This window comes from Perissodus microlepis, chromosome 18, assembly GCF_051167445.1.
Source record: "Perissodus microlepis isolate ML-2025 ecotype Zambia chromosome 18, ASM5116744v1, whole genome shotgun sequence".
Classification (NCBI taxonomy): Eukaryota; Metazoa; Chordata; class Actinopteri; order Cichliformes; family Cichlidae; genus Perissodus; species Perissodus microlepis.
Window position 1 is genome coordinate 8392299 of NC_140478.1, and position 26829 is coordinate 8419127.

The 26829-nt window shown below is 41.4% G+C and overlaps 1 protein-coding gene and 1 long non-coding RNA gene across 2 annotated transcripts; one reads left to right on the forward strand and one right to left on the reverse strand.

Moving 5' to 3' along the window:
• Positions 1-1581: 1581 nt before the first annotated feature.
• On the forward strand, positions 1582-3056 carry LOC146367192 (uncharacterized). Its single transcript, XR_014797659.1, has 2 exons — positions 1582-1613; positions 2563-3056. It is a non-coding gene; the product is annotated as an uncharacterized LOC146367192 (long non-coding RNA).
• A 6191-nt stretch (positions 3057-9247) lies between these two features.
• Positions 9248-12335, reverse strand: LOC146367193 (uncharacterized). Its single transcript, XM_084912364.1, has 3 exons — positions 12319-12335; positions 11946-12025; positions 9248-10734 (listed from the first exon to the last, which is right to left on the reverse strand). The coding sequence occupies exon 3, from the start codon at positions 10565-10567 to the stop codon at positions 10064-10066; it is 504 nt and encodes a 167-aa protein (XP_084768490.1). The 5' UTR covers positions 10568-10734; positions 11946-12025; positions 12319-12335; the 3' UTR covers positions 9248-10063.
• Positions 12336-26829: the final 14494 nt, after the last annotated feature.

The window sequence follows — 26829 nt, forward strand, 5'->3', positions numbered from 1 at the left end:
GATGTTCATTTACAGAAATGTTTCACAGGAACTGATTTCTCCCAAAGGTTGAACTAGTGTGTTTCCATAGATTACCTCTGTATGAATGTACTTCTTAAATGAAGGCAAGTGTTTGTCCTTTTTTGTTCCTCAGGTACAGTACGTGATATCAAGGGCAGGCGGTCAACACTGGGGGAAGACAAGAAGCAGACGTACTTCCAAGAGGGAGCTGCAGTGAGGACACAGCCAGGTCACTGAGGTCAGAGGTCAGAATCTGAAACAGCTCAGGTTTATATTTTAGAGGTTATAAAAAAATCTAAATGTATTTATAAAGAAACCTTTAAATAATAGTCATAATTATGATTATTATAAGAAATATCAAACATTTAAGTGGATTTTCTGTTACACATATTGTGTTAGCCCTGCAATAAACTGGCAGCCTGTCTTTGTCCTGTATCAGCTGGGATAGGCTTCATCCTCCCGCAACCCTGAATTGGATACATTGTATTCCAATTATGTAATCTGATCATTTACAAACTCAAGGTATCTAATCAAAATGTAAGTAATAATTATAAAATGGGAAAGCAGAAATAAGTGTGACATAAATGTAAATGTGTGAGCTGACATAGAGGACAGCTACATGTAGTCTGAAAAACCTTTGTTGTCAAGTTTGCTGGTATATCAGCACGAGACATTCTTACATAGAAGAGACTGTTAAAGTCTCTAACTCAGTGAAGCATTATTGGTCCCGTCTGTTTGGATAAATATAGTAAGTTGATGTATGTCCATTTATTGACACATTTTCTTAAGTGCTTATCCAGTTCAGGATCACAGTGGAGCTGCAGCTGGATATGTTCACTAAATAAACCTTACAAAAGTCAACAATAAACCTGCATCCCTGTACGTTGTTGTCCACAGGATGAGAAAATCAAACTGGAAGACTGTGGAACATGTTAATAAATGTTTGTGTGTTTATGCCTGTGTCTTTCACAGGAGGCGCTGGAAGGTTTCCCTAATAGTTCCTGGTGAATCAAAGCAGAACCATAAAGGTTGCTGGACTGCATGATGGCCTTACCCCTGAGCAGTCATCCTGTTAAAGAAGGAACCACTTAGAAGCTGTTTTCAAAGTAGCTGAGCAGATTTCATCTCAAGTAAGCAATTAACTGTTTGTTCGTTTGTTCTGCCACTTAAAGAGCATTTAAGGATGTCTTTTGAGTGTCCAGTTGAATTAATTCTACTGGCTCTCATGGTCATTTATGATTATAGACATATTTTTCATGTTCATCCAGCTATTTAGTAAATTCTATCTATTTAGTAATATCCGTCAGCTATAAAATGTAATATAAATATAAAAATATCTAAATATCTCCTGCCCTTTATATTTTAATGATGTAAGTCTGTTATCGTGTTACATTAGCATTCCTCACATATCAATGAGATGCTGTACAGTACAATCCTACTGACACAGCAGAGGGATAACGACGGCTATTCAACATCGTTACACGACACATTCGAGCTGCATGACGCAGACAAAGTGACTAAATCATCTTTTTGTGGTTTATTGTCTTCAAACCAGCAGATAAAGCCGATGGCAGAAGATGTCAGAGAAGAACTTCAGGCCGTGGACTGAAAAGGTATTTTTTTCTTGTTATCAAAAGACATTTGGAGTGGCAGCTTCTACAACTGGTTGTGCTAAAGTAAAGCTTACAGTCTAAGAAATCACAGTGTTGATATTCAGCACAAAGAGAAAAGCTCACTTGTTTGAATTTATTTACAATCATAGTTTTATAAATTCTGACTGTAAACAGCTTTTACAGCTTTGATATTGTTTGACACTCGATATCAGGTGATAGGGTTTAATTTAAAGGTTTCTGTGTCCCAATGAGCCATTTACACTGATCAGTGTCAGCTTAACTGTAACACATTCATTATTTAGATTCAACAAAGAAATAACTGAATGTAAAAAATGGCAGCCCTCAGGCCAGGTTTATAGAGATATATGCATGCATTATGAAATTTATGTATCCCAGATAATTGTTATTCATCTAGTCATGGCAGACCTACCTCTTCCTCCCAAGTTAACTGCAACCCAAAAGAACTAGTGGGGCTATTTACACACTCACAACCAGTGTGGGGTAAAAAGAGCCACCAAAAAGCTGTCAGCAACAGATGTGCTAGAAGAGTTAGAAACTCTACTTATGGAGAAACTTTCTAAGCCTAACAGGGGACAGGTACTCCTGCCCAAATAACATGATATAACCCCACATACAGCCCAGCCATAAAATGAACCAAGTCATTTAGTTAAAGACAGCATGGGACCAAATGCATGTAACCAGCCTGCATCAACCTGACATTTCTTCCTGCTGAATTAAATGAATGAATGGATGAAAGTTAAATGACTACAAACCTAAAGCCACTAGTTCCCACACTGGAATTCCCTGACACTGTGTGTTAACCGTATTTAGCTTGTATCAACAGTTGTAACAGGCTAAGCCACCTGAGACACTGCATTGAATGATTGTTCCTGTCTTAATGATTTCAGCTGACTGGTTTCAGCTCAGATGTTCTGCTTTTTCCTTTCAGTAGATCAAAGCAGCTCGTGCTCCTTCTGCTTCCAATTTAAAAGAAGAAGAAGAAGAAGAAGGCGAAGGCTTCAGCGAAGTGGCGTTCATGGTCTCAGTGAACAGTCACGGTCACACACTGCATGTGGTTTTAAAAGCAACATGTCTGTTCACCACAACAATGGAGATGTGTAATATTAATGCAGCTACGGTTTGTTTTTGAACATCAGTTCTGTTTTCTACTTTGATCACTTAGACCAAAAAAGTGTTGTTTTCAGATTCTTTCTTTTACATCTATAAACCACCTGTTCATTTTTTTATTACAATTAGTTTCACATAAATGTTAATTTTTCCTTTATGATCTTTTAATGCTTACACTACACTGTACACGTCTACATTAGAGACATTTCTGTTACCTGTTTCTGTTGACTCAGAGTTGTGAAATGTTCTTTTATTTGATACACAATATGAAGTTCATAATTTTCTTACAAATAAAACTCTAATGACAAACATGAACAGCTGTGCTTATTTCTGAGACATGAGTTTTTGAATGTGTTGATATTTAGACAGTGTGCATCTGTATGCTGAAACTGTAATGGTGAACCTGAGGTGATGGTCAACAGAAGGCAAACATATATAAATATAAAACAATATTGAAGTAATGTCTTTACCCCCTGCAGCGTGTGGACGCTGTGCACGCAATCACCTTATTCACTGTAGTAAACGTGCACCGCTAGCTCACGTGACTGACTGTCTCCATGGTTACATCGTATATTATTAGCTATGTAAACAGCTTCCAAAGATACCGTCATAGCTCTCTGCAGCTGTAACACTTAAACACTTTGCAAATCATTTCATGTTTTTGATAGTTATGAAGACAGAATATGTTTTTAAGGTCATGCTAGGCGGTTGCTATGGTGGTTGCTGTGGACTTGGGTGGACCGCGTCCGATTCCTGTTATTAGCTGTCCGCCGTAAGAAGGCTGCGTTCCATTTACAAGTAGTGACAGTCTGCCGCAACTCGAACTCAAACCCTGCTTTGTTCTTTAATTATAGGCCTTTTATAGCCGTTCATGACACGCACACACACACACATAAAGCACTTTGCCTCACCATGAGAATGCAAGTTTACCTAACCTAACCTTAAAGTATCTGATATAGGATAGAAAAATGAAGCAACCAGAGATTTAATGATGAAAACTCTGGGTTCTGTAGTTCACGTTTTACAGTCCTGAATGACTCTTTGCATATGATTTATTGAAGAGGAGTTTAGAATGCACTTTACATTTAGACTGTTGCTGTTTCATTTTTTACATTGTTGCCGTGTTATGTCATGAATAAGGTTCACCTGCTGGGGGTTTGATGGATCAGCTGGACAATACAGTCAAAGACAGACTTCATTCATCATATGCAAGAATCCTAGTTGGATTTTTGTTGTCACTCATGTTTTTGAACCAAATATTGAAAACAATTCTGACAGACTGGATACCTGGTCAGGGTGTACATTACCTTGTACTCAAGCATCCCAGGACAGAGCCCTGCCCCACCATGAGTCTGGGTGGATACATGGTTATTAATATAAAAGGACCGATACTGAATATGAATATTTCATGAAAATTGAATTATAATACAAATTAGTAATAAGGGTTTCTCTGCGCCCTTATCTACCCCATACTCAAAGAGCTGCGGGCAGAGAGGGTGACAGGAGAGGATGGCACTGAAGAGAAGATGCTCGGTTTCTGGAGTCTCCTGGTCCTGTCAGTATTAGTAGGATGCATCTGCTGTGTCTTCTCGTGGATGCTCACCTACCTTGACTTGTTCCAGCCTGGTATGGATTTCCCAACACTGCGGACAGTGGCCCACGTCAGAGACGTTTAATATTGATTACATATGTCTGAATTGCTAACCCTAACCATAGCTCAACAGACCACAATGCCCTGGACTGTCAGTATTATTACATGCTGTGAACATAAGTAGCTTTGATCACAGTTTATGTTGTAAAAGAGAAGGAATATTGGAAAAAAAGATCAACAATGTGATATTATTTCTTCCAAACTGACCAGAAACATGCTTGTCAGACTCTCACAGCAAAGGATCAGACTCACTGTGCATGACAGCTCAGGCCAATGATGTCTGTTAGATTGTCAGTTGTTTAGTGCTTCTGTACAGTTAGGGTCACCGTCTCTATTTCAGAATAATTAATATGCGGAAAACACTAAAAGTTGATTGTCTTCCAATATTCTAGCATAATTAAAAAACTTTGACTTTGTAAGTACATATTATTAGTCCTAATGCCAGTATGATTCTTCATTCAATTCAATTCAATTCAATTCAATTCAATTTTATTTATATAGCGCCAAATCACAACAAAAGTCGCCTCAAGGCGCTTCATAGATACAGAGAAAAACCCAACAATCATATGACCCCCTATGAGCAAGCACTTTGGCGACAGTGGGAAGGAAAAACTCCCTTTTAACAGGAAGAAACCTCCGGCAGAACCAGGCTCAGGGAGGGGCGGCCATCTGCTGCGACCGGTTGGGGTGAGAGAAGGAAGACAGGATAAAAGACATGCTGTGGAAGAGAGACAGAGGTTAATAACAGATATGATTCAATGCAGAGAGGTCTATTAATACATAGTGAGTGAGAAAGGTGACTGGAAAGGAAAAACTCAATGCATCATGGGAATCCCCCGGCAGCCTACGTCTATTGCAGCATAACTAAGGGAGGATTCAGGGACACCTGGTCCAGCCCTAACTATATGCTTTAGCAAAAAGGAAAGTTTTAAGCCTAATCTTAAAAGTAGAGATAGTTTCTGTCTCCCGAATCCAAACTGGAAGCTGGTTCCACAGAAGAGGGGCCTGAAAACTGAAGGCTCTGCCTCCCATTCTACTTTTAAATACTCTAGGAACAACAAGTAGGCCTGCAGAGCGAGAGCGAAGTGCTCTAATAGGGTGATATGGTACTACAAGGTCATTAAGATAAGATGGGGCCTGATTATTTAAGACCTTGTATGTGAGGAGCAGGATTTTGAATTCAATTCTGGATTTAACAGGAAGCCAATGAAGGGAAGCCAAAACAGGAGAAATATGCTCTCTCCTTCTAGTCCCTGTCAGTACTCTTGCTGCAGCATTTTGGATTAGCTGAAGGCTTTTCAGTGAGTTTTTTGGACATCCTAATAATAATGAATTACAGTAGTCCAGCCTGGAAGTAATAAATGCATGAACTAGTTTTTCAGCGTCACTCTGAGACAGGATATTTCTAATTTTAGAGATGTTGCGCAAATGGAAGAAAGCAGTCTTACATATTTGTTTAATATGTGCGTTGAAGGACATGTCCTGGTCAAAAATGACTCCAAGGTTCCTCACAGCGTTACTGGAGGCCAAGGTAATGCCATCCAGAGTATGAATCTGGTTAGATACCATATTTCTAAGATTTTCAGGGCCGAGTACAATAACCTCAGTTTTATCTGAATTAAGAAGCAGAAAGTTAGCGGCCATCCAGGTCTTTATGTCTTTAAGACATTCCTGCAGTTTAACTAATTGGTGTGTGTTATCTGGCTTCATGGACAGATAGAGCTGGGTGTCATCTGCATAGCAGTGAAAACTCCTGCTTTGAAATACTGAACTTTAAAATTTACCTGATGAAAGATCATTTACAGTGGCACTCTGTCAGGATCATTCTGACTGTAAGATCACTGTATTAATCTGAATCCTTCTGAAATGTGCTGTGAATGAATGCTGATGCAACTCACTGTGGGAAAACTGTTAATAAAATGAATCTGTGACACATGCAACACATTCACAGAGGATGAGGACACAAAGGGAGGACACGCAGAGGCTGTGTTGAAGTCAGAAATCCAAATCTTTATTAAAAAACAGGCGGCGGTAACAAACAGGAAGACAAGCAGTCCATCAAACAGGGTCAAACATACAGAGAATTCAAACAGCAGTAAAAAATAACTGGACACTGAAAAACTTAAAGCAATGTGTGATGCAATAAAAGGAAGCAGCGCAGTATATTCACTGAATTATCATCAATTACAAAAGAGAAAAACGACGATTTCTAAGGATTATTTTCTTAAATGCACTTAGAGTGTGGCTGGTAAAGATGGAAACATACAGAATGTAAACTGTGTGAGTTTGGTGAACTTTGTTAGTAACAAATGAGGTAAAAAAACAATCCCAAAACAGACAAAACACAGAAAGAGGCTCTCAGTATTCATTAATAATTAGAAAGAAAAATTCTGGTCGTGGATTTTTACAGTCTTAGTTCCGCTCGCTGTCATCATTATAATCATCATGATCAATGGCGAGGTCCTGAGGTGGGTGGGGCTGTCTCTGGTGATGTCACCATGAAGGAACAGCATCTGGCACGTGTTGGTGAAACATCTCAGTACACTGGTGTAGTTTCCTCTCCAGCTGTTTGACATTTGACACTTCAACATTAAGGGGAAGAAGAAGAAACAGTGTTAGGTCAGGTGACCACATGGTTTCTAAAGTAACTGACAGGAAGCAACCAGGCCGTTAGAAATGGATGGCATGTGTTTAGAGTTACTGGAGTTGGGTAACTCTACTTACCAAAAGCAGAAGCACACAGATGAAGGATCAGATGCTGAATGTTGCAGGAACATGCTCATGTGTGGTGGTCATTCAGTGCTGCTCCGGCAGGTTAGACAGTCCAAGACTGATATGCTGTCCATCTGAGAGTTTGAAAACACACATGCAAAGATTTATTTTGTATTACAGTCAAAGTTGGATGTTCATTTTTGTCCTTTAAAAATGTTTGTGTATTTGAAAGCACTAACATTTAAGGATGACTTGGATTGTCTCCTTTAAAGGGGAGACAAGTGTATCCACTGATCTACGTCACTTTACCTGGATGATGACTCCTCTCCCCCTCACTCAGAAACACTCCTAATATAACCAAGCAAATAAATAATATTGAAGATTTACTTACATCATTACAAAAACAGCAAAAACATCTCCCTTTGATTCTATTTCTCCATTCCTGCTGAACATCAGGCAACAAATATCTCAATAAATCACAGTAAAATGTAAAGCACATGTTTTCTCTGCTTTGTCTAACCTCTGCAGAGCCTCTGTCAAGAAAAACATAACTGTAAGCATAAAACAAATATACATTTCATAACACGTCACTGGACAAACCTTGGTCAGTTGATTTCCTCTGTGCAGTGCAGACGAACATCAGTCAGCAAGTGACTCTGCTGGTTCTTCTGAGGAAACACCATCGTCTCTCCACACCATCACCATCTGTGAGCACAAACTGCTGCTCTGCTCTGCCAGCATGTAGGAAATCACATATCACACACACAAGGGTGAAGAAACATCAGAGCTCAACTTTGGATACTTTAGATCTAAACAGATCAAAGTAGCTCTTAGTTTCAACAATCAGTGAGCAGACAAACAATGATACCATACTGATTCTGTATGAATACAATGTGGTATTTTCAATACAGGTGTCAAATTAATTTATTAAAACTAATACAGATATATGTATATTTTTTTTGATAAATTAGTTTGCTAAATTATAAGAATATATATATATATTTTTTTTTTCATTTAACAATTGCAACTGAAAGAAATTAAATATTGAACAAAAATATATTATCACATTCTGAGCATGCTCAGCACGCTGACAGACTTGAAGTTGCTACAGATTTTAAGAAGTGATAATTATAGGGAAGAAACTTCTCTTTTTCATCTGTTTAATCAAACATTTGATGCCTCAGCTGTCTCAGTCCTATAGCGTTCTGCAACTACAACTAACCTGAGGCTTGGATTTGGCTGCAGGTGCCCCTGTACATCCTTCTCAGCAGCACACATGTGGGTACCATTTAATCCCACTTCTTCCTGAGCTTTGCTTCATCACAAGACCAAAGGTGGCATCCCGTGTCACAGTCTTATCATCATCCAGAATAAACATTTGAAGAAACATCATGGAGAAGAAACATTTACGCGCCTCCTGGTTTTGTTTTCTGATCCTGCGAAAAGACTGAGGACAACAAAGCCCAGAGAACACGAGATACACAACATCCAACATTCAGACTCAACAGCCTCCATAAATGAAGAGCACCAGGTTGGTTCAGTTTTAGTAGATATAAGCATACTTCACATTACTGGGTATGAATAATAATGAGGAGGCAAACTTTGAAGATGCAGAGCATGATGTCCCATCATCAGACTGTAAACAAACATCCACCAGGCTTCTTTGTTGCCAAAATTGATGATTCTCCTATCAGGGATCAGTAGCGTGTATTAACCTGTGGTATAAGCAGCAGTCACTGAAATATTACTCTTTCAGATAAGAAATCTACCACATAAAAGCCAGGGTGGGAGGGATCTCTGCAAACTGACTTAACTCTGCAAGTGTGAAGCTCAACAAAAATCTGACTCTCCAGTCACAGACAAACAAAAAACTCCAGCTGGGAGATAGAAAACGCTGTCTGGGTCTTACTGGATGTTGCTGGTCAGAGTCCACACATTAGCAGAGTGCTTCTTGGTCCCACTGACCCATGTGGACAGCGACTGTGGAGAACTGTTCTGGAAAACAGAAAAGAGAATTAAAATAACAAAAAGCCAAACAGGATTTCCACAAAGACTCTCTTGGAATCAGCAATCAAAAAAATCACTGGTTCATATTTCAATTAAATATGAACAGGTTCCTTAAATGTACGCAGTTCAGATCTGATTTAATTTAATTTCCTTCACACAGCACATTCGTCCAGGCTGACAGGTAAACATAGAATTAATCTCAGGTAACATGACTCATAGTAGAGATTCAGTAAGAAAGATTGCAGGCTCTAATATTATTACCACACAATCCAAGGACACACCAACAGCTCAGATTTGTAGAACTATTTAAACAAATGTCAGTCTATCCATTCATTTTCTTCTGAATATTCAATTCATGTTCACAGTGGGAGGGTGGGAGGTGTCGTGGAATTTTTTAAATAAAGTCTGCAACACAGAAAGAGCTGTGATCAAGCTATTTATTACTGCGCCAACACACATCAAACATCACAGTTCAGTCATGTCAGCGCTGCCACAGAAGTTGTGCTCCTACTCCTTTATGCATTCCAAGGAAGGGGGAGGAAGTTACAAACTGATCCTACCACACTTCACGTGCCTCGCTATGAAACCTAACGGATCAATGGTTAAGCTGTTTTGTGCCCTTGGCCTTATAAGATAAGATAAGATAAGATAAGATAAGATAAGATAACCTTTATTAGTCCCACACGTGGGAAATTTGTTTTGTCACAGCAGGAAGTGGACAGTGCAAAAGTTATGAGGCAAAAATTAGGATACAATAAGAATAAATACAGTACACAACTGTACAGAATAGAATAAAATACTATATACAGTAGAATAAAATAAAATAAATATACAATAAGATAAAAATAGAATACAAATACAAATGCTATATACAACTGAGTAAAAATACAACGATGACAGAAAAGATTATTGCACTTAGTGTTATTGCACATGTGTGGATGTGTGTGTTTGATCAGTTAAAGTCTTTATTGTGGAGTCTGACAGCAGTGGGGAGGAAAGACCTGCGAAATCTCTCCGTCCCACACCGTGGGTGCCGCAGTCTCCCACTGAAGGAGCTGCTCAGTGCTGTCACAGTCTGCTGCATGGGGTGGGAGATGTTGTCCAACAGTGATGACAGCTTAGCCACCATTCTCCTGTCACTCACCACCTCCACTGGGTCCAGAGGGCATCCTAGAACAGAGCTGGCCCTTCGGATCAGCCTGTTCAGTCTCTTCCTGTCCCCGGCAGAGATGCTGCCGCCCCAGCAGACCACACCATAAAAGATAGCAGAAGCCACCACAGAGTCATAGAAGGTCTTCAGGAGTGGGCCCTTCACTCCAAACGACCTGAGTCTCCGCAGCAGGTACAGCCTGCTCTGCCCTTTCCTGTAGAGGGCGTCTGAGTTATGAGTCCAGTCCAGTCTGTTGTTCAGATGAACACCAAGGTACCTGTAGCTGTCCACAGCCTCAATGTCCATACCTTGGATGTTCAGTGGTTGCAGTGGAGAATGCTTGTGCCTGCGGAAGTCTACCACCAGCTCCTTGGTTTTACTGGCATTGATCTGGAGGTAGTTCAGCTGGCACCAGTCCACAAAGTCTTGGGTCAGTCCTCTGTACTCCTTGTCGTCCCCATCATTATCAGCACCTGTAAAGGGAGTTGTTTTCTCAAACTGCTGACGCTGAAGTAAGTTCATCTAGTTTTAGAAACTTTCACTGAACAGTCTATAACAGTGTCACAACTAAGCATATGCATAAGCACTTAAATACTTTAAATGAGAATAACAGAAAATTTCTATTAAAAAGGCTAGAGCCTGTCCCAGTAGTCATAGGTAGAACACATCTGGACAGGTCACCAGTCTGTCAGAGGACTAACACAGAGACAGACATCAGAGTAACAAATCTATTTAAAATTAATGTAAGTTTGCTGCAGCTGTATGTATGAACATGTGTTTCTGTGCTCACAGTCCACCTCTCAGGAACCTGCAGTTCACTTTTAGTCTACTTTAAACAGACCTCACAAAAGGCTGATGTGGCTGGATCAGTAGTCTGATTTAAGTACGATACCTTTGGCCAGGGATTAATCTGGTGCATCGCTTCACTGCAGTCTTACGTATTTTCCCCACACCTGAATAAAAAATACTGATATATACAAATAACAGCTCCAGCTGATGCAGCCTGACTCAATCCTAAATGTTCAGCACACAGAGACACAGAGGTGCCGTTTAAAGTTTAGTGTTAACCTGAGTCACTGATCATTTACAGTATTACAGAGTCTGGCAGTCTTTGCATGATGTCCACGTCACTGCAAGTTTCTAGCTGACTCTCAGGTGTGACAGGTGTGCCAGCAGGAAAGAGTAATAATAACCTGCATCCTGAGGTTTGTCATGCAGGATTAAATTTACAGTGGCTTTGTTCACACAGCTAGGATTGTATTTTACACTGACCCTGGGTCAGTATAAGTATCATACAGTTTAAACGAAGCACTGAAACTTGCACATATTTATTATAGATGCATTGAAGCTAATCGAGATATTTGCTGTCAATCTGTGGCTGCGATTAATCACTTTACTGAAAACTTTATTAACTAGTAACTTCATCAGTCATGACAGAAGCTAATATTTCTGTGCTAACATCGTTTAAACAGTAACAGCTTTACTCCAATATAAGCTAACGTTTACACCGTAACTTTAAGCTAGCACCATAAAGACGGTAAAACACGTAATAATATCTACAAATGCATCTTAAAGCTGTTATATTAGCACTCTGTGTATTACTAAGATAACCACATTAACATTACTGACACTCGCTGACTTTTAATAGTCATTCTTTAAATGCTGTCCGTTTAAATGGTCTTACCTGTACACACTGCATATCCACCGGATTCCAGCCAGAGTGGATTCTGGAGTCTTCCCACGCTCCTGTTAGTGATCCTCCATCTGGATGGATGAGAACAACCTTCTGAACAATCTAGCAGGAGATGGCCCATATCTCTGGGACTGATTTGTGCTAATAACGCCCATTGTATGGACTGATAACAGCCGAAGCGGGTGAATAAAGTCACCCAGTAGCTAGCTGTGCCATTACCCAGCATACATCACTCCCTCCATAAATGCAATAAACGATACAAAAGTATCGTTCTACCTGTTTTTCAGGTAGTTGTTTACATTATATAATTTATTGTGTTCTGTATACGTCACTACAATGTGATTTGGAAAATGTCTAAATATACCGACAACAGGCACTTCCGCGGCAATCTCTTCAATCGGAGGACCCTTCACGTCAATTCCCGACGCGAGGGGGGTACCCTGCGGCTGCGCGTCCATAAGTGAAGCAGAGGGAGCCTGACCATGCGTCACACGTTTGACGAGTTGGGAGTGAGAACGTGTTGCAGACGCTGCAGGTGGTTATTTATGATGACCATCATAGAGCTGACAGGAAATGATGGCGTCCTGCTCAGATGGCGATGATGACGGAGGTGCAAACAGATGGTTTTGGTGCAAACGGTGTTTAGAGGAAGTCACACAGATGATCTCCACCACAGCAGCGTGAACGACACACAGCGGGCGTTGCCATGCAGACGGAGCAGAGAGGAGGATTTAAATGGACGGGGTGAGATAAAAAGGAAGCGAGGAAGGAAACGGAGAGCAAGGCGAAGCTGTGATGCAAGAGGTGGAAAGGAGGAAGATGAGAGAGGAGCAGCAGCACAAAGACAGAGGAAGAGATCTGTGTCAGGAAGACGTGCAGCCGGGTTTGTCGGAGAGATTCACGGCGCTCTGACTCAGCACTTTGGTCCGCTCACCGCAGCTTTTATGAGGTTCGTCTTGTTTAAAGTTGGGGATGGATATCTGTGGAGGACCACAGCGCTGACTCTGTGCTGACGACGGTGTTTTGTAGGATGTTTAAAACGTCTTCCTGATGCGTCGTCAGCGAGGCGTTCACGTGCAGTCAGAAATGTGGACGCTGAGCGTTGTTCCAGGAGGATCAGAGAAAGAGTTTTGGTGCTGAGTCGTTCCACTCGCCTGTTTTTGTCTCATTATTTTCTCACTGCTCTGCTGAAACTGAAGCTGATGTTTTGGACGTCTCATTGAAACCGAAGCACGCAGAAACCTCTGCAGCCTGAAGCCGGCACACCTGCCGGAGGCTGAGCTGCAGCTTCTGCTCTCAGAGGTGTTCCTGCAGAGCTGAAGGAGTTTCAGCTCCTCAGACTTCTGCTGAAAAGTAACAGATTCCCTCCGGGGAGAAGAAGGGATGAGGGAAGAGGAAGTTTAGCAGCTTATATAACTCCATGTGAAGACAGAAAATGGAGAAGCAGCTGCAGAATACTAAAAAAGGACAGCAGGAGGAGGAGGAGGCAGGTAGAGAGCCAGTTAACTGAAAACATCCGTGTGGTTTAAAATCCAAACTGAACTAGTCTAGTTGTAATAAATAAGGTTATGACAATATGTGAAAGAACTACCAATTAGAGGATCTATCTCAGCTGTCATAGAACAAATAGCAGGACACATCCTGGACTGGTTGCCGCGCTATAGCGCTCCCTCACACACGTATACACTAACAAACACACACACACACTTTCTCTTGTTTCTCTTTCTCTCTTATTCGCTCTTTCCCAAAGTCTTTTGGATGCCTTGGTGGTTTTAAGTAAGTATTGCACTGACCTTACTGCCTTACTGTCAAACATTGAGGTTGTTTCCTTCCCTGTGTGAACACCATGCTTGTACAGTATGTAATGGTATTTTATTGACACCATCCAACTCGTACCCCTCATATTTCTTTCTATGAAGTATGAGAAGAATATTTCTATGATCCATCTTTGTTTTGGCTGTTGGCCTTCCTGCACCAGCATTGGTGTCTTTCAGGGCCCCTTTCTACTTCTGCTGTCTTCATCTGCTAGTCGTTACCTTAAAACAACAGTATACAGGCAGTGCAGAATTATTAGGCAAATGAGTATTTTGTCCACATCATCCATGCATGTTGTCTTACTCCAAGCTGTATAGGCTCGAAAGCCTACTACCAATTAAGCATATTAGGTGATGTGCATCTCTGTAATGAGAAGGGGTGTGGTCTAATGACATCAACACCCTATATCAGGTGTGCATAATTATTAGGCAAATTCCTTTCCTTTGGCAAAATGGGTCAAAAGAAGGACTTGACAGGCTTAGAAAAGTCAAAAATAGTGAGATATCTTGCAGAGGGATGCAGCAGTCTCAAAATTGCAAAGCTTCTGAAGCGTGATCATCGAACAATCAAGCGTTTCATTCAAAATAGTCAACAGGGTCGCAAGAAGCGTGTGGAAAAACCAAGGCGCAAAATAACTGCCCATGAACTGAGAAAAGTCAAGCGTGCAGCTGCCAAGATGCCACTTGCCACCAGTTTGGCCATATTTCAGAGCTGCAACATCACTGGAGTGCCCAAAAGCACAAGGTGTGCAATACTCAGAGACATGGCCAAGGTAAGAAAGGCTGAAAGACGACCACCACTGAACAAGACACACAAGCTGAAAGGTCAAAACTGGGCCCAGAAATATCTCAAGACTGATTTTTCTAAGGTTTTATGGACTGATGAAATGAGAGTGAGTCTTGATGGGCCAGATGGATGGGCCCGTGGCTGGATTGGTAAAGGGCAGAGAGCTCCAGTCCGACTCAGACGCCAGCAAGGTGGAGGTGGAGTACTGGTTTGGGCTGGTATCATCAAAGATGAGCTTGTGGGGCCATTTCGGGTTGAGGATGGAGTCGAGCTCAACTCCCAGTCCTACTGCCAGTTTCTGGAAGACACCTTCTTCAAGCAGTGGTACAGGAAGAAGTCTGCATCCTTCAAGAAAAACATGATTTTCATGCAGGACAATGCTCCATCACACGCGTCCAAGTACTCCACAGCGTGGCTGGCAAGAAAGGGTATAAAAGAAGAAAAACTAATGACATGGCCTCCTTGTTCACCTCATCTGAACCCCATTGAGAACCTGTGGTCCATCATCAAATGTGAGATTTACAAGGAGGGAAAACAGTACACCTCTCTGAACAGTGTCTGGGAGGCTGTGGTTGCTGCTGCACGCAATGTTGATGGTGAACAGATCAAAACACTGACAGAATCCATGGATGGCAGGCTTTTGAGTGTCCTTGCAAAGAAAGGTGGCTATATTGGTCGCTGATTTGTTTTTGTTTTGTTTTTGAATGTCAGAAATGTATATTTGTGAATGTGGAGATGTTATATTGGTTTCACTGGTAAAAATAAATAATTGACATGGGTATATATTTGTTTTTTGTTAAGTTGCCTAATAATTATGCACAGTAATAGTCACCTGCACACACAGATATCCCCCTAAAATAGCTAAAACTAAAAACAAACTAAAAACTACTTCCAAAAACATTCAGCTTTGATATTAATGAGTTTTTTGGGTTCATTGAGAACATGGTTGTTGTTCAATAATAAAATTATTCCTCAAAAATACAACTTGCCTAATAATTCTGCACTCCCTGTATATGTATTGACTGTAAACTTGTTGGCACTATTGGACATCATAAATAGTGTTTCTTGGGCTTTAAGCAAACTATTATTTGAATTTGAGTCTTAAATGTATAAAATAAAAAGTTGGTTTTTTTTGTTTTTGTTTTTTTACATTTTTTGTTGTTTTACGACTCTGGATAGGATAGGATGACTAATGAGACCATCAACAGTCAAAGAAACATTTCGTTTCTAAACCTTTCTGCTTTCTGGACAGGTAGGGGAGTCTTTCAGTGCCTCCAGCCTCCCTTAAAATACCTGAATTAGATATAAAAATGTGACAAAACTGCTGTTTTTCAGACCACATGTAGCTGTACTCATGTGTCAGGTTTAAGTAGTACAATTACTTTTTTATGTCTACTTTCTAAATTTGTGAACTGGTCATCACTTACACTTTCATTACATACTTTGAGTTTGTAAACATTCAGATAGCATAATTGGAATACATTGTATCCAATTGATGGCAGCAAAGGATGTTAGTCCATCCCAGCTGCCACAAGGAGACAAAGGCAGGGTACACCCTCAGCAGGCTCCCAATTTATCACAGGGCTAGCAATATATATATGTCACGTAAAACCCACTACAATGCTTAAATAATTTTTATTTAAAACATCTAAAAGCTTTCTTTCCAAACCTGAGCTGTTTCAGATGCTTTTTGAAATTCTGAGCTCTCTGATCTCAGTGTAAGCTGTCTGTGCCCTCAGTGGAGCTGCATCTTGAAAGTACTACTTCTTGTCTTCCCCGAATGTTGACCACCTGTCCAAGAGTACTGAAGATCTGAGGTCACACATCCTGGTGACAACAGCGTGCCCACCCCAGAAGACAGAGGCCCAAGATTTAGTCCTGTTTGCTAAGAGTCTTGTGTCCCTTGAGTTAAGATTTTGTCACTCTCTGCGTCGCCTTCCTCTGGTGCTAATTCCGTTCTATTAAGCAGTAGTGTGATTACTGCACATGTGAGAGAAACAGGGAAAATGCCAGACTGTAGAGAGCTGTTGATAATATTTACTAAATGATTTGTAAAACCATGAGATACTGGTTTAAATAGTTTTGTTAGAATGGGGTGAAGTAGAGAGGTGCAAGGCTTTAACTGATGCTTAATTTCTTACAGATCTTTAAAATCTACAGGTGAGAATGTGGACATTTAGCTTGTGGCAGTAATTTGATCAGAATGTGATGCAGTACTAGATAAATAACCATGAGAAGCTAAGATACTACTATTCAACCTGTAATTTAATATTTTGTATTTTCCAGAATTATATTTAAAAAAAAATTATAAGGTTAACCAGCAACACTGAGAAAGCAAGAACAACACTCAGTTGAATTATGACAGTGACTCACAAATTTATTTTAAAGGAGACAACTAGGTTACAAAAGAAGGACCAATGCTTACAATTCTAGAGGTCAGTTACAAGGAGATTTTTCTAATACCAGATATGCACTTAAATGTATTAAAAACTCTGCATCTGTCTGCATTAATAAGTACGTAAAGAAATCTTTTTTGCTGAACATTTTTCATTAAAAGTAATTTTCATTTTTAATTAAAAATATTTTTGTGATTATAAGATATCATTTTGCAAGAGTTGATTAGGGATGGGTATCGTTTAGGTTTTATCCGATACCAGTACCAAACGGTACTTTTGAAACGGTGCCGGTGCTTAAACGATGCTCAAACCGGTGCTTAAAGAATCAAGAACACAAACTTTGTCCTAAAACCTCTCATGTTTAGCTGTTTTTTTTGTAAAAAGATAACAATGTTAGCCTTTTCTGCAGCTATAGGGGATTTATGGTATCACTCTTGGCTGGAAACAGTGCTTAAACAATGGAAAAAGAACACCAATTTTGTCCAAAAACCTCTCATGTTTAGCTTTTTCCCACTTTTTTTTGTGGTCATTTTAGCCTTTTTTGGCCAGGGTGAAGGGAGTATCTGCCATCAAACAAGAAGACAGCCGCATGTAACTACGACGGTGTTTGCTAGTCCACCTTACATGCATTAATTTAATAACGTGTTTAGCCTACTCAACGTAAATTACACACGAACAACATTAAGCTACGACTCTCCTCTTCAGGTTCTTGGGGGATGTTGCTAACTCCGGGTCTGATAACAGGAAACCCACCCGCAGTAGATGTGCTCGGTGTGAGGTCTCGCAGCAAGCTATCAAATACGGTGCATTTCTCGGCTTTTAAAAGAACGCTATGCGTCGCCAGGTGTTTCATCAGATTTGAGGTGTTGCCTCCTTTGCACAGTATCACAGTATCAGCTTGAAGCGCTTGTTGCAAGCTGCTGGGTTTGCATCTTTTGCTGTGAAGTACAGCCAGACTTTTGACCGCTTCGCCTTGGGCATTTTTAATCTGTAGCTCTGCTCTAAAAGAACGTACGTACCTGGGCCCGCCTACTACGCTTGCAAAGGTAAAATGATTGGCTAGAATCCAAAGTGTATGACATCTCAGTAAAAAAAAAAGAAGCACCGAAATGAAGCACCGAAATGTGTGCTGCTTTTCGGTCTGGTTACTACCGTTTATCTCAGACCAGTACCCATCCCTAGAGTTGATGTTAATTAATGATGCCAGGCCTCTCACATTATAAATAGAAGTGAAATTATTATTAACTTATTATTATTAACTTTTGCAGCTTAAACGTGAACACATTTTAATATATCCTGTCGCACTGACATTTCTATGAGAAACAGCAGATGTAAAGCATAGTGAAAAAATCATGTAAGAACCGGTTTGTGCTGCAGGGTCTGTAGTTCTAAAAAAGTGTTGCTGTTCAGAACAAACTCCAAAACACATTTGTAGCATTAACTGAACTTCCAAAACAGAGCTACCTAGATCACTTAAATAACACAATTGAAAGCATACGTGTATTGTCTGCGTATTTATACACAAGCACTCATATATATTCAAATAATTTAAAAAAATGTTAATTTACCTGTTACTACCACACACTAAATACTTCCTGGCTTGTGTAGCCACTAGGTAACAAAAGCTCAACACTCCGCCTAGCATCCTGGAGCACTTCTATTGTGTTTTGTATGTGTTTTGGAGTTTTAACGTGTTCTGGAGTTTTTACATGTTTTGGAGTTTGTACGTGCTTTGTCTGTAGGGGCCACCGTAAATATACTTGTATTTATTCACTCCACATGAAATTTAATAAATAAATCATATAATACAAAAACCAACTATTCACATTTCAACTTTTAACTATTTAAATTTTCATCTTTTTCCTTTTAAACAAATTTAAAGTGAAACAACACAAAACACTGCAAACCACAACACAATAAAATATAAATTAAAATATGAAAACAAAAAGAACATGCACATTCTCTGTCATATGGGCCTGCATGCATAAACTTTCTGAATCCTTTCAGTTGTGGATGCTTACTATACCTTTCTAATGTGACGTTGTTGTCCCTGGCTCTTCTCTCTCTTTCCCTCCTGCTCTGTTCCTGTGCTACTGAGAGTGCAACTACCGCCCCTTCCCCCTCTTCCCAGCGCAAAGCACAAGGCTCGCGTGCAGAGTGAAGCGGAAAAAAAGTGCGAGAGAGAGGGTGAGAAAAAGACAAAAAAACCCACGGCTCCCAATAAAGATCCGGCTCTAAGAGCCGTTTCGTTCGCGACCGACACATTACTAGCTATCACTTCCAACATAAATGAAGACAGAAAACTAGGTGTCACACCACGCTGTCACAGATACGGACAATATGCAGAGGAATGCACACTGGACGTTTGACAAATATGTTTTTGAGATTTCTCCATAAATGCAGAAATCTCCTTTCTGTGATCTCATTGCATATTAACTTCATCTTTGATTTATCCGTTTTTGGCATACTGTATATCAATCCACCAAAACTAGATAAACATTAACATATCACTTTGCATACTGAATGTTTGAGATCCTGAAATCTGCACACAACAGATATTTAAAGTATACATCATTACTGTGCTTGTTTAGAAACCAGTGACAATAACAACAATTAATTGGTGAGTCATGCTCATCCCTAATGTTCACCCCGAGTTAAGAGTATAGAAAGCAATCTCAGTGTTACCTGGGTCCGGTGACCCAATGTTTATGTGTTGATGATCTCTGTTCTTTGATTTTGTGTTTCTAATGGTCTAGTTATCTTTATTAATTTCTTGTTTGTAGTTCTTAGGTTTTTTTATTGTCCTGCCTGTGTTTTTTGTGTCTCATTGACTCAGTTATGTTTTCATGTCTGTTCCTTCCTAGTCCCTACGTCTAGTCCATGTCTCAGCATGTCTCTTATGTTTCCTGTTTTACTTTAATAGTTCCTTGTCTGGTGTTAGTGTATTTAGTTTTGCTTCCTCGTGGTCTCATGGGTGTAATTAGTCCCAGCTGTGTTTCCCTCCTGGTCCTCATTCCCTTGTTACCCTCTTGTATTTTTTGTCTGTGTCTTCCTCTGTTCGGTGTCACATTCTCCGTAATTCCCCGCTGTGTGGCCTGCCTGCCTGTTTGTTTGTTTCTTTACTTTCATGAGTATTCCCAGTATACTTAGTTTTGTGTTTCTGGTGTCCAGCAATAAAGCTGAGTTTTGAGTTTATTTTTTGCCTCAGTGAGTCTGCATTTTGGGTCTATTCCTGCCTGCCGCACACAGCTAACATGAGACAAACATGTTGTAATTACCTCAGCCTGTTTTAAAATAAAACAGGCTGAGGTAAAAGTCCCGGGCATGTCCCACCGGGAGGAGGCCCCGGGGCAGTGCCAGGACACGCTGGAGAGATTATATCTCTCGGCTGGCCTGGGAACGCCTTGGTGTTCCCCCGGATAAGCTGGGGAGAGGGAGGTCTGGGCGTCTCTGCTTAGGCTGCTGCCCCCGCGACCCGGCCTCGGATAAAGCGGATGAAGATGGATGGATGGATGGATGGATGTTTTAAAATATCAATATTACAGCCTACTCTGCTTTAGAACAGAAGGTTGGTTTAGAGAGCACGATTGGTCCACAGGCTACTAGTGCTGTAGGTAAGAACCTGTCATTTATGTAATACTGTTTAATCCTCCTGAAGACACTCTCAACATGAATATGAAGTATGCCTCATTTAACTGTTTAATAATCTACTAGAAAACTGAACATATACCACAGTAAGTCATTAACAGTACAGGTTTAAATCAAACAGATCAACATCACTGTCATTATTAGACTCAGCAGACTACATCACAAACTTTACAGACAAAAGACAGTATCTGGTAGACTTATAAAAGGAATTTGATACAATAGATCATAGTTTATTATTTAAAAAACTGGAACAATTTGGCATCAGGGGGTTTGTATTAAATTCAGTAAGGAGTTATTTAACTAACAGTGAATAGTTTGTGATGCTGAATGACTTTTACTCCTTACTGTATGTATTGGCATTCCCTGTGGTGTTCCCCAGGGGTCAGTGTTGGGCTATCAGTTGCTTTAATATTGCGTCAATGAGTGTAGAGTGAAACTGTGGAACAGTTTGAATAAACAGTTTAAGCTATCATTTGGTGCTCTCACAAAGCAAATACATGTTGTTGTTGTTTTTTGTTTTTTTTTACATAACTCTGTCCTGTATTCTAATGATAAAATTATTTATCTAATGATATTAAATAAATAAATCACACACAGACACATATATATTTTCTGCAACATCTCTAAAATTAGAAATATCCTGTCTCAGAGTGATGCTGAAAAACTAGTTCATGCATTTATTTCAGAGTGTGACCCCATAAATGACTTCCCTAAACCTGCTGCTCTAGAAGTCCAGCAGTTCATCTAAACAAAAGGCACTTAGCCTAAAACAGATATAGACACGTTTATCCTACCATAAAACAATAAGAGAAGGTATGCCCTCTCCCATGCTCCCAGAATGTGGGTGTGAATGCCAGAACACTCTGGAATGCACACAAAGCCTTTGCAGACTATTAAGGATCACACATCCTATCACTACACAATCGATTATACACCTCTAAGCATATATGGTTAAATATTTCTAAGCATAAATGACAATAAACAATACAAATCTAACACAGAACATCTCCTACTCAGTGCAAACATGCTGGGGGGGGGGCACAGTTCTGCAGCGCTATATACATATGGATAGTATTAACAGAGGGAAAAGATATATATATATATATATATATATATATATATATATATATATATATATATATAAAATGTAGCAGGCTCTCAATGGACGAGCGGTAGAAGGTCAGCAGCAGGTTGGAGTTCAGCTTATACTTCCTGAGGACTCTCAGGAAGTGCAGCCGCTGTTGGGCCTTCTTGACGACCGCTGAAATGTTGTCTGTCCAGGAGATGTCAGCAGAGATGAGAACAACAAGGACCCGGAAGGTGTGGACCCTCTCCACACACTCCCCGTTGATGTAAAGGGGGGCCAAGTCAGTGCTGTGTCTCCTGAAGTCAACAATGGGCTCTTTGGTTTTCTTACTGTTCAGTGCCAGGTTGTTTTCTGAACACCATGCTGCCAGCTTCAGAACTTCCTCTCTGTAGTCTGCCTCGTCTCCCTTTGAGATGAGTCCGACTACCGTGGTGTCATCAGCAAACTTGATGATGAGATTGTTGTTGTGGGTCGGACTGCAGTCGTGGGTGTAGAGAGAATACAGGAGGGGGCTCAGCACACAGCCCTGTGGGGAGCCGGTGCTCAGTGTGCGAGTGGAGGAGAGATGACGGCCGAGTTTTACAGTCTGGGGCCGGTTTGTGAGAAAGTCCTTTATCCAGGCGCATGTGAGAGGAGGGAGGCCAAGAGTGACCAGTTTGGTGATGAGGATGTCCGGGATGATTGTATTAAAGGCTGAGCTGTAGTCCACGAAGAGCATTCGGACGTAGCTCTGCCGCTGCTCTAGGTGACTCAGCACAGCGTGGAGGGCTGTGGCGATGGCGTCTTCTGTGGATCTGTTTGCGCGGCATGCAAACTAGTGGGGGTTGAATTCTGGGGGGAGGTAATCCTTGATGTGCTGAAGGACTAGTCTCTCAAAGCATTTCATGATTAACGGTGTGAGGGCCACAGGGCGGTAATCATTCAGGCTGGAGATGGGAGACTTCTTCAGGACTGGGATGATTGTGGCTGATTTTAGACAGGATGGGATGGCTGCCTGATCCAGTGAGAGGTTGAAGAGTCTGGTGAAGATGAGGGTGAGCTGGTGTGCGCATGCTCTTAGTACCTTGCCAGGTACTCCGTCTGGACCGGCCGCCTTCCTGGGGTTCACTGCTAGGAGCACACGTCTGACATCGTGCTCCGTTACAGTGAGTGAAGCAGTGCAGGAACCAGGTGAGGGTGAGGATGAGGATGGGAGCAGGGCTGAGGCAGATGAGTGCTGCTGTTGTGATGTTTCAAAGCGGGCGAAGAAGCTGTTTATTTCCTCTGCCAGCTGCACACTCAGGTTTTCTGTTTCCGCAGTGCTGCCTCTGTGGTTGATGATGTCTTGCATTCCCTGCCACACCTCCCGTGTGTTGTCGCTGGACAGGTGGGACTTGATGTTTCTTTTGTGGTCTGACTTGGCTTTTTTAATCCCCCTTTTCAGGTCAGCTCGAGCAGCCCTGTACAGAGCTCTGTCACCTGACCTGAAGGCGGCATCGCGGGCTTTGAGGAGTGAGCGGACCTCGCTGGTCATCCAGGGTTTTTGGTTTGGGAAAACCCGAATGCTTTTGTCCACAGTCACATTTGCAGTACAGAACTTGATGTAGTCCAGTACTGATCCTGTGAAAGTTTCTAGGTCCTGGTGTTCAAATATGTCCCAGTCTGTCTCTGTGAAGCAGTCCTGTAGTTTGGAGAGAGCATTTTCAGGCCAGGTTGTAACCGTCTTTGTGGTGGGCCTGGCACTGCGCCTGAGGGTGATGTAGGCAGGGGAGAGCAGGAGGGAGAGGAGGGGGTCATTTGATTGTTGGGTTTTTCTCTGTATGTATTATTGTAGGGTCTACCTTAAAATATAAAGTGCCTTGAGGCAACTGATGCTGTGATTTGGTGCTATGTAAATTGAATTGAATTGAGTTGAGTTGAGTTGAGTTGAATTGAATTGAATTGAATTGAATTGAATTGAATTGAATTGAATTGAATCCATCTATCCATTTTCTTCCCTTTATCCAGGACGGGAGTAGCAGCCTAAGTAAAGAAGCCCAGACCTCCCTTTCCCCAGCCACCTCCTCCAGCCTTTCTGGGGGAACACCAAGGTGACATATAATCTTACTAGCATGTCCTGGGTCTGCCCTAGGGCCTCCTCCGGGTGCGACATACCCAAAACACCTCAACCAGGCGGTGCCAGAAGGCAGTCAGATGCCCGAACTACCTCAACTGGCTCATTTCGATGTGGAGAGAGTTGTCTGGTCCTGGGTGGGGAACCAGACAAAGAGCAATTCAAAATCCCCTATGAGCAGAAGATCAAGGGAACCGTTCACCTGGATGAACAATTATACTGGGCATACTGATAGTAGCCAGGCCTGGGGAGGGTACCCAACTGTGAGCGTCTGGTGCCTGGGTCTTAGTCCATGGAGCCTGTCTGGGCACAGCTTGAAAAAGGAACACAGACCCACACTTATGTAGGCCCAATGTGTGCTGGGCAGGGGTGGAGACCCTGTGGTGGAGACCCTGGGGTGGAGACCCTGGTGGACCAATCCCCAGCTACCAAGACTAGACTAGCAATTGGGGAATGCGCATAATAGTACATTATAATGGTTTGCTGTTGACTCCAGCAGTATATAAGCTGATGGAGCATGGCTCTATCAGTGAGTGGGGCAGCCTTAAGTGATGAGCTGTAGTGGTATGGTCTGCTTGTGGTAACTGAGCTCTCTGTTTTCTTTGTCCTGTTAGTGAATAGCTGGTATGTGCTGGCAGCAGAAGTGAACCTTTAACTGGGTTAACCGTCACCTTTTCTTTTTTCAGCATGCTTTAGTTTGTGGTGGTGTTTTTGTAATCATACCTTTGTTACTCCCATCATCCCCTAGCCCTTATTCAGGAATGTAACAAAGACAAATACAATATTTTTATTAGGGCATATTACTGTTTTAAGGAACACAAAATATAAGAAATTTCATAATGAATGTACATTTAAAAGCAGGTCTTTTAAATGTTTTGTATACAGATCCATATCATATTGATGTTGAGTCTAACTTTCAAATGTTTCTTTTCATCCAACAGTCTGAAACTTGTTCCCACAATTTTGTAATAACACTGTAGAACATGCCATTATTTATATTGGTCATATTGGTTGTCAGCTAGTTAGCTGAAGTGAAAACCCTCAGTGTTGCTATCTTGGGCCTACGGCAAACCACCCTCCCTTTACTTCCTCACAAGCCAACCACTACAATCTAAATTTAACACTTAATAAAACAATGACACACTTATGCTGAACTAAGAATTAGCAGTTATATAGAATTAAGTTTCTAATAGTTAAGAAACAGCCTTTAGATTTACTGAGTCTAACATTTTTATTTGTTTTTGTTTAATTAAGTCTATTGTCTGCATTTAATAATCCATCCATTCGCTTCCGCTTATCCTTTTCAGGGTCGCGGGGGGTGCTGGAGCCTATCCCAGCTGTCATAGGGCGAGAGGCGGGGTACACCCTGGACAGGTCGCCAGTCTGTCGCAGGGCTAACACACAGGGACAGACAACCATTCGCACACACATTCACTCGCACATTCACACGTAGTGGCAATTTGGATTATCCAACAACCTATCCCCACAAGTTGCATGTCTTTGGACGGTGGGAGGAAGCCGGAGTACCCGGAGGGAACCCACGCAAACACGGGGAGAACATGCAAACTCCACAATTCCACCCCGGCCTGATGGTGGAATTGAACTCAGGACCTTCTTGCTGTGCGGCAACAGTGCCACCGTGCACCGGTTTAATAATATTTCTGTTAAATTGTAGTTTTTAAAGTATGATGAACTAAGTGTCATATGGGGTTTTTCCTCAACTGAATAGTTTTTTTGTGTGTCTTTTGTTTAGTTTTTTTGCCATGATAGTATCCTGTTTCTTCTACTGCTAATAAAGTTGTTGTGACACTGAGGAAAAGCAGTGTTGTACTTTATAGATTGCAGAAGGATTTTTAAAACTTCAGAAATATTTCATGTGATCTTTATTCCTAAAGATGAGCATGAAATGAAAAAATTACAAATTATATCAAAGAATGCTAAAACCCTTTTGTGTTACCTGCATGGGAGGAGCATGATGCCCACTGGGACCAATAGAAAAACATGCAGCAGCCAATCAGAGTGTACAGAGAATGCCAGAGCCTGTATCTGATGCAGAGACATGTTGATTACTCACCTGAGGGTTTCAACTTGTCAGGACTGAAACACCATGAAGCATCATTGGCCTACCCTCAAAGTTTGGAAGAAAATTATTACCATTTCCCTGAGCCACCAGTTGGCCAGCTAGCCGCACTGCACAGCATCATGATCATGGCTCCCAGTAGCATTCTACTCTGAGACACAATCATGCTGATCACTATATACACCCCAGGTCTCAAATATCAGAGTCCAGTGGGGAGTCAGGAGCATTACTAGAGGGGGCCAGCACCTACCATCCTAGATTTTGTACACCCACACCCACAAGAGTTTGCATGGTTGAGGATTGTTTGTGGAAAATACTCTTTCAGCAGATGCAACAGAACGCTTCAAACTCCAAATATTGGTGGATCATATTAAGGTGAAGGAGGCCCTGCTTGCTGACTTCTATAGCAATTCTAGGTACCCTCATACCCAATGGATGCCAGGAGTATAGACAACCACACCAACTGGCACTCAGCATATTGCAGAGTGATGGATGGGGCATCTGTCATGTAAGGAGATACCAAGACCTTCAGGATGTTTGCTCTAAAGGTACGCTCACTGGTCAGTTTGCATGGACAGTTAGGGAGGAAAGGAATTGTAGAGCTGGAATGTGGGGCCCAGGTGTCAAGGTTGCTTGAAAAACTGCCACATGGTTTGAGGTCCAGTTTCCATAGATATTGTCAGCCTCAGAGTATTCCCTTTCCTACTGGCTCGAATATGAGCTGCAGGCGCAAGTTGATACTTCATTGTTCTGGAGGTATGACTGGAAAATTCCATCAGGCACCTGAGTTCCTTGGTCTCCACCCCTGGGCGGAGCCATCATCTCTCCTGCAGTCCTGTACACCTGAATCCGAATCTGGGTAATCAAGTTGAGGATTTAAGCTTACCTTGTTTTCCTGTGTCACAGTTTCCCTGGACCTTCTTCGCCACTGCCTTCAACCTCAGCTTCTTTTGGATAACCTCCACACTCTG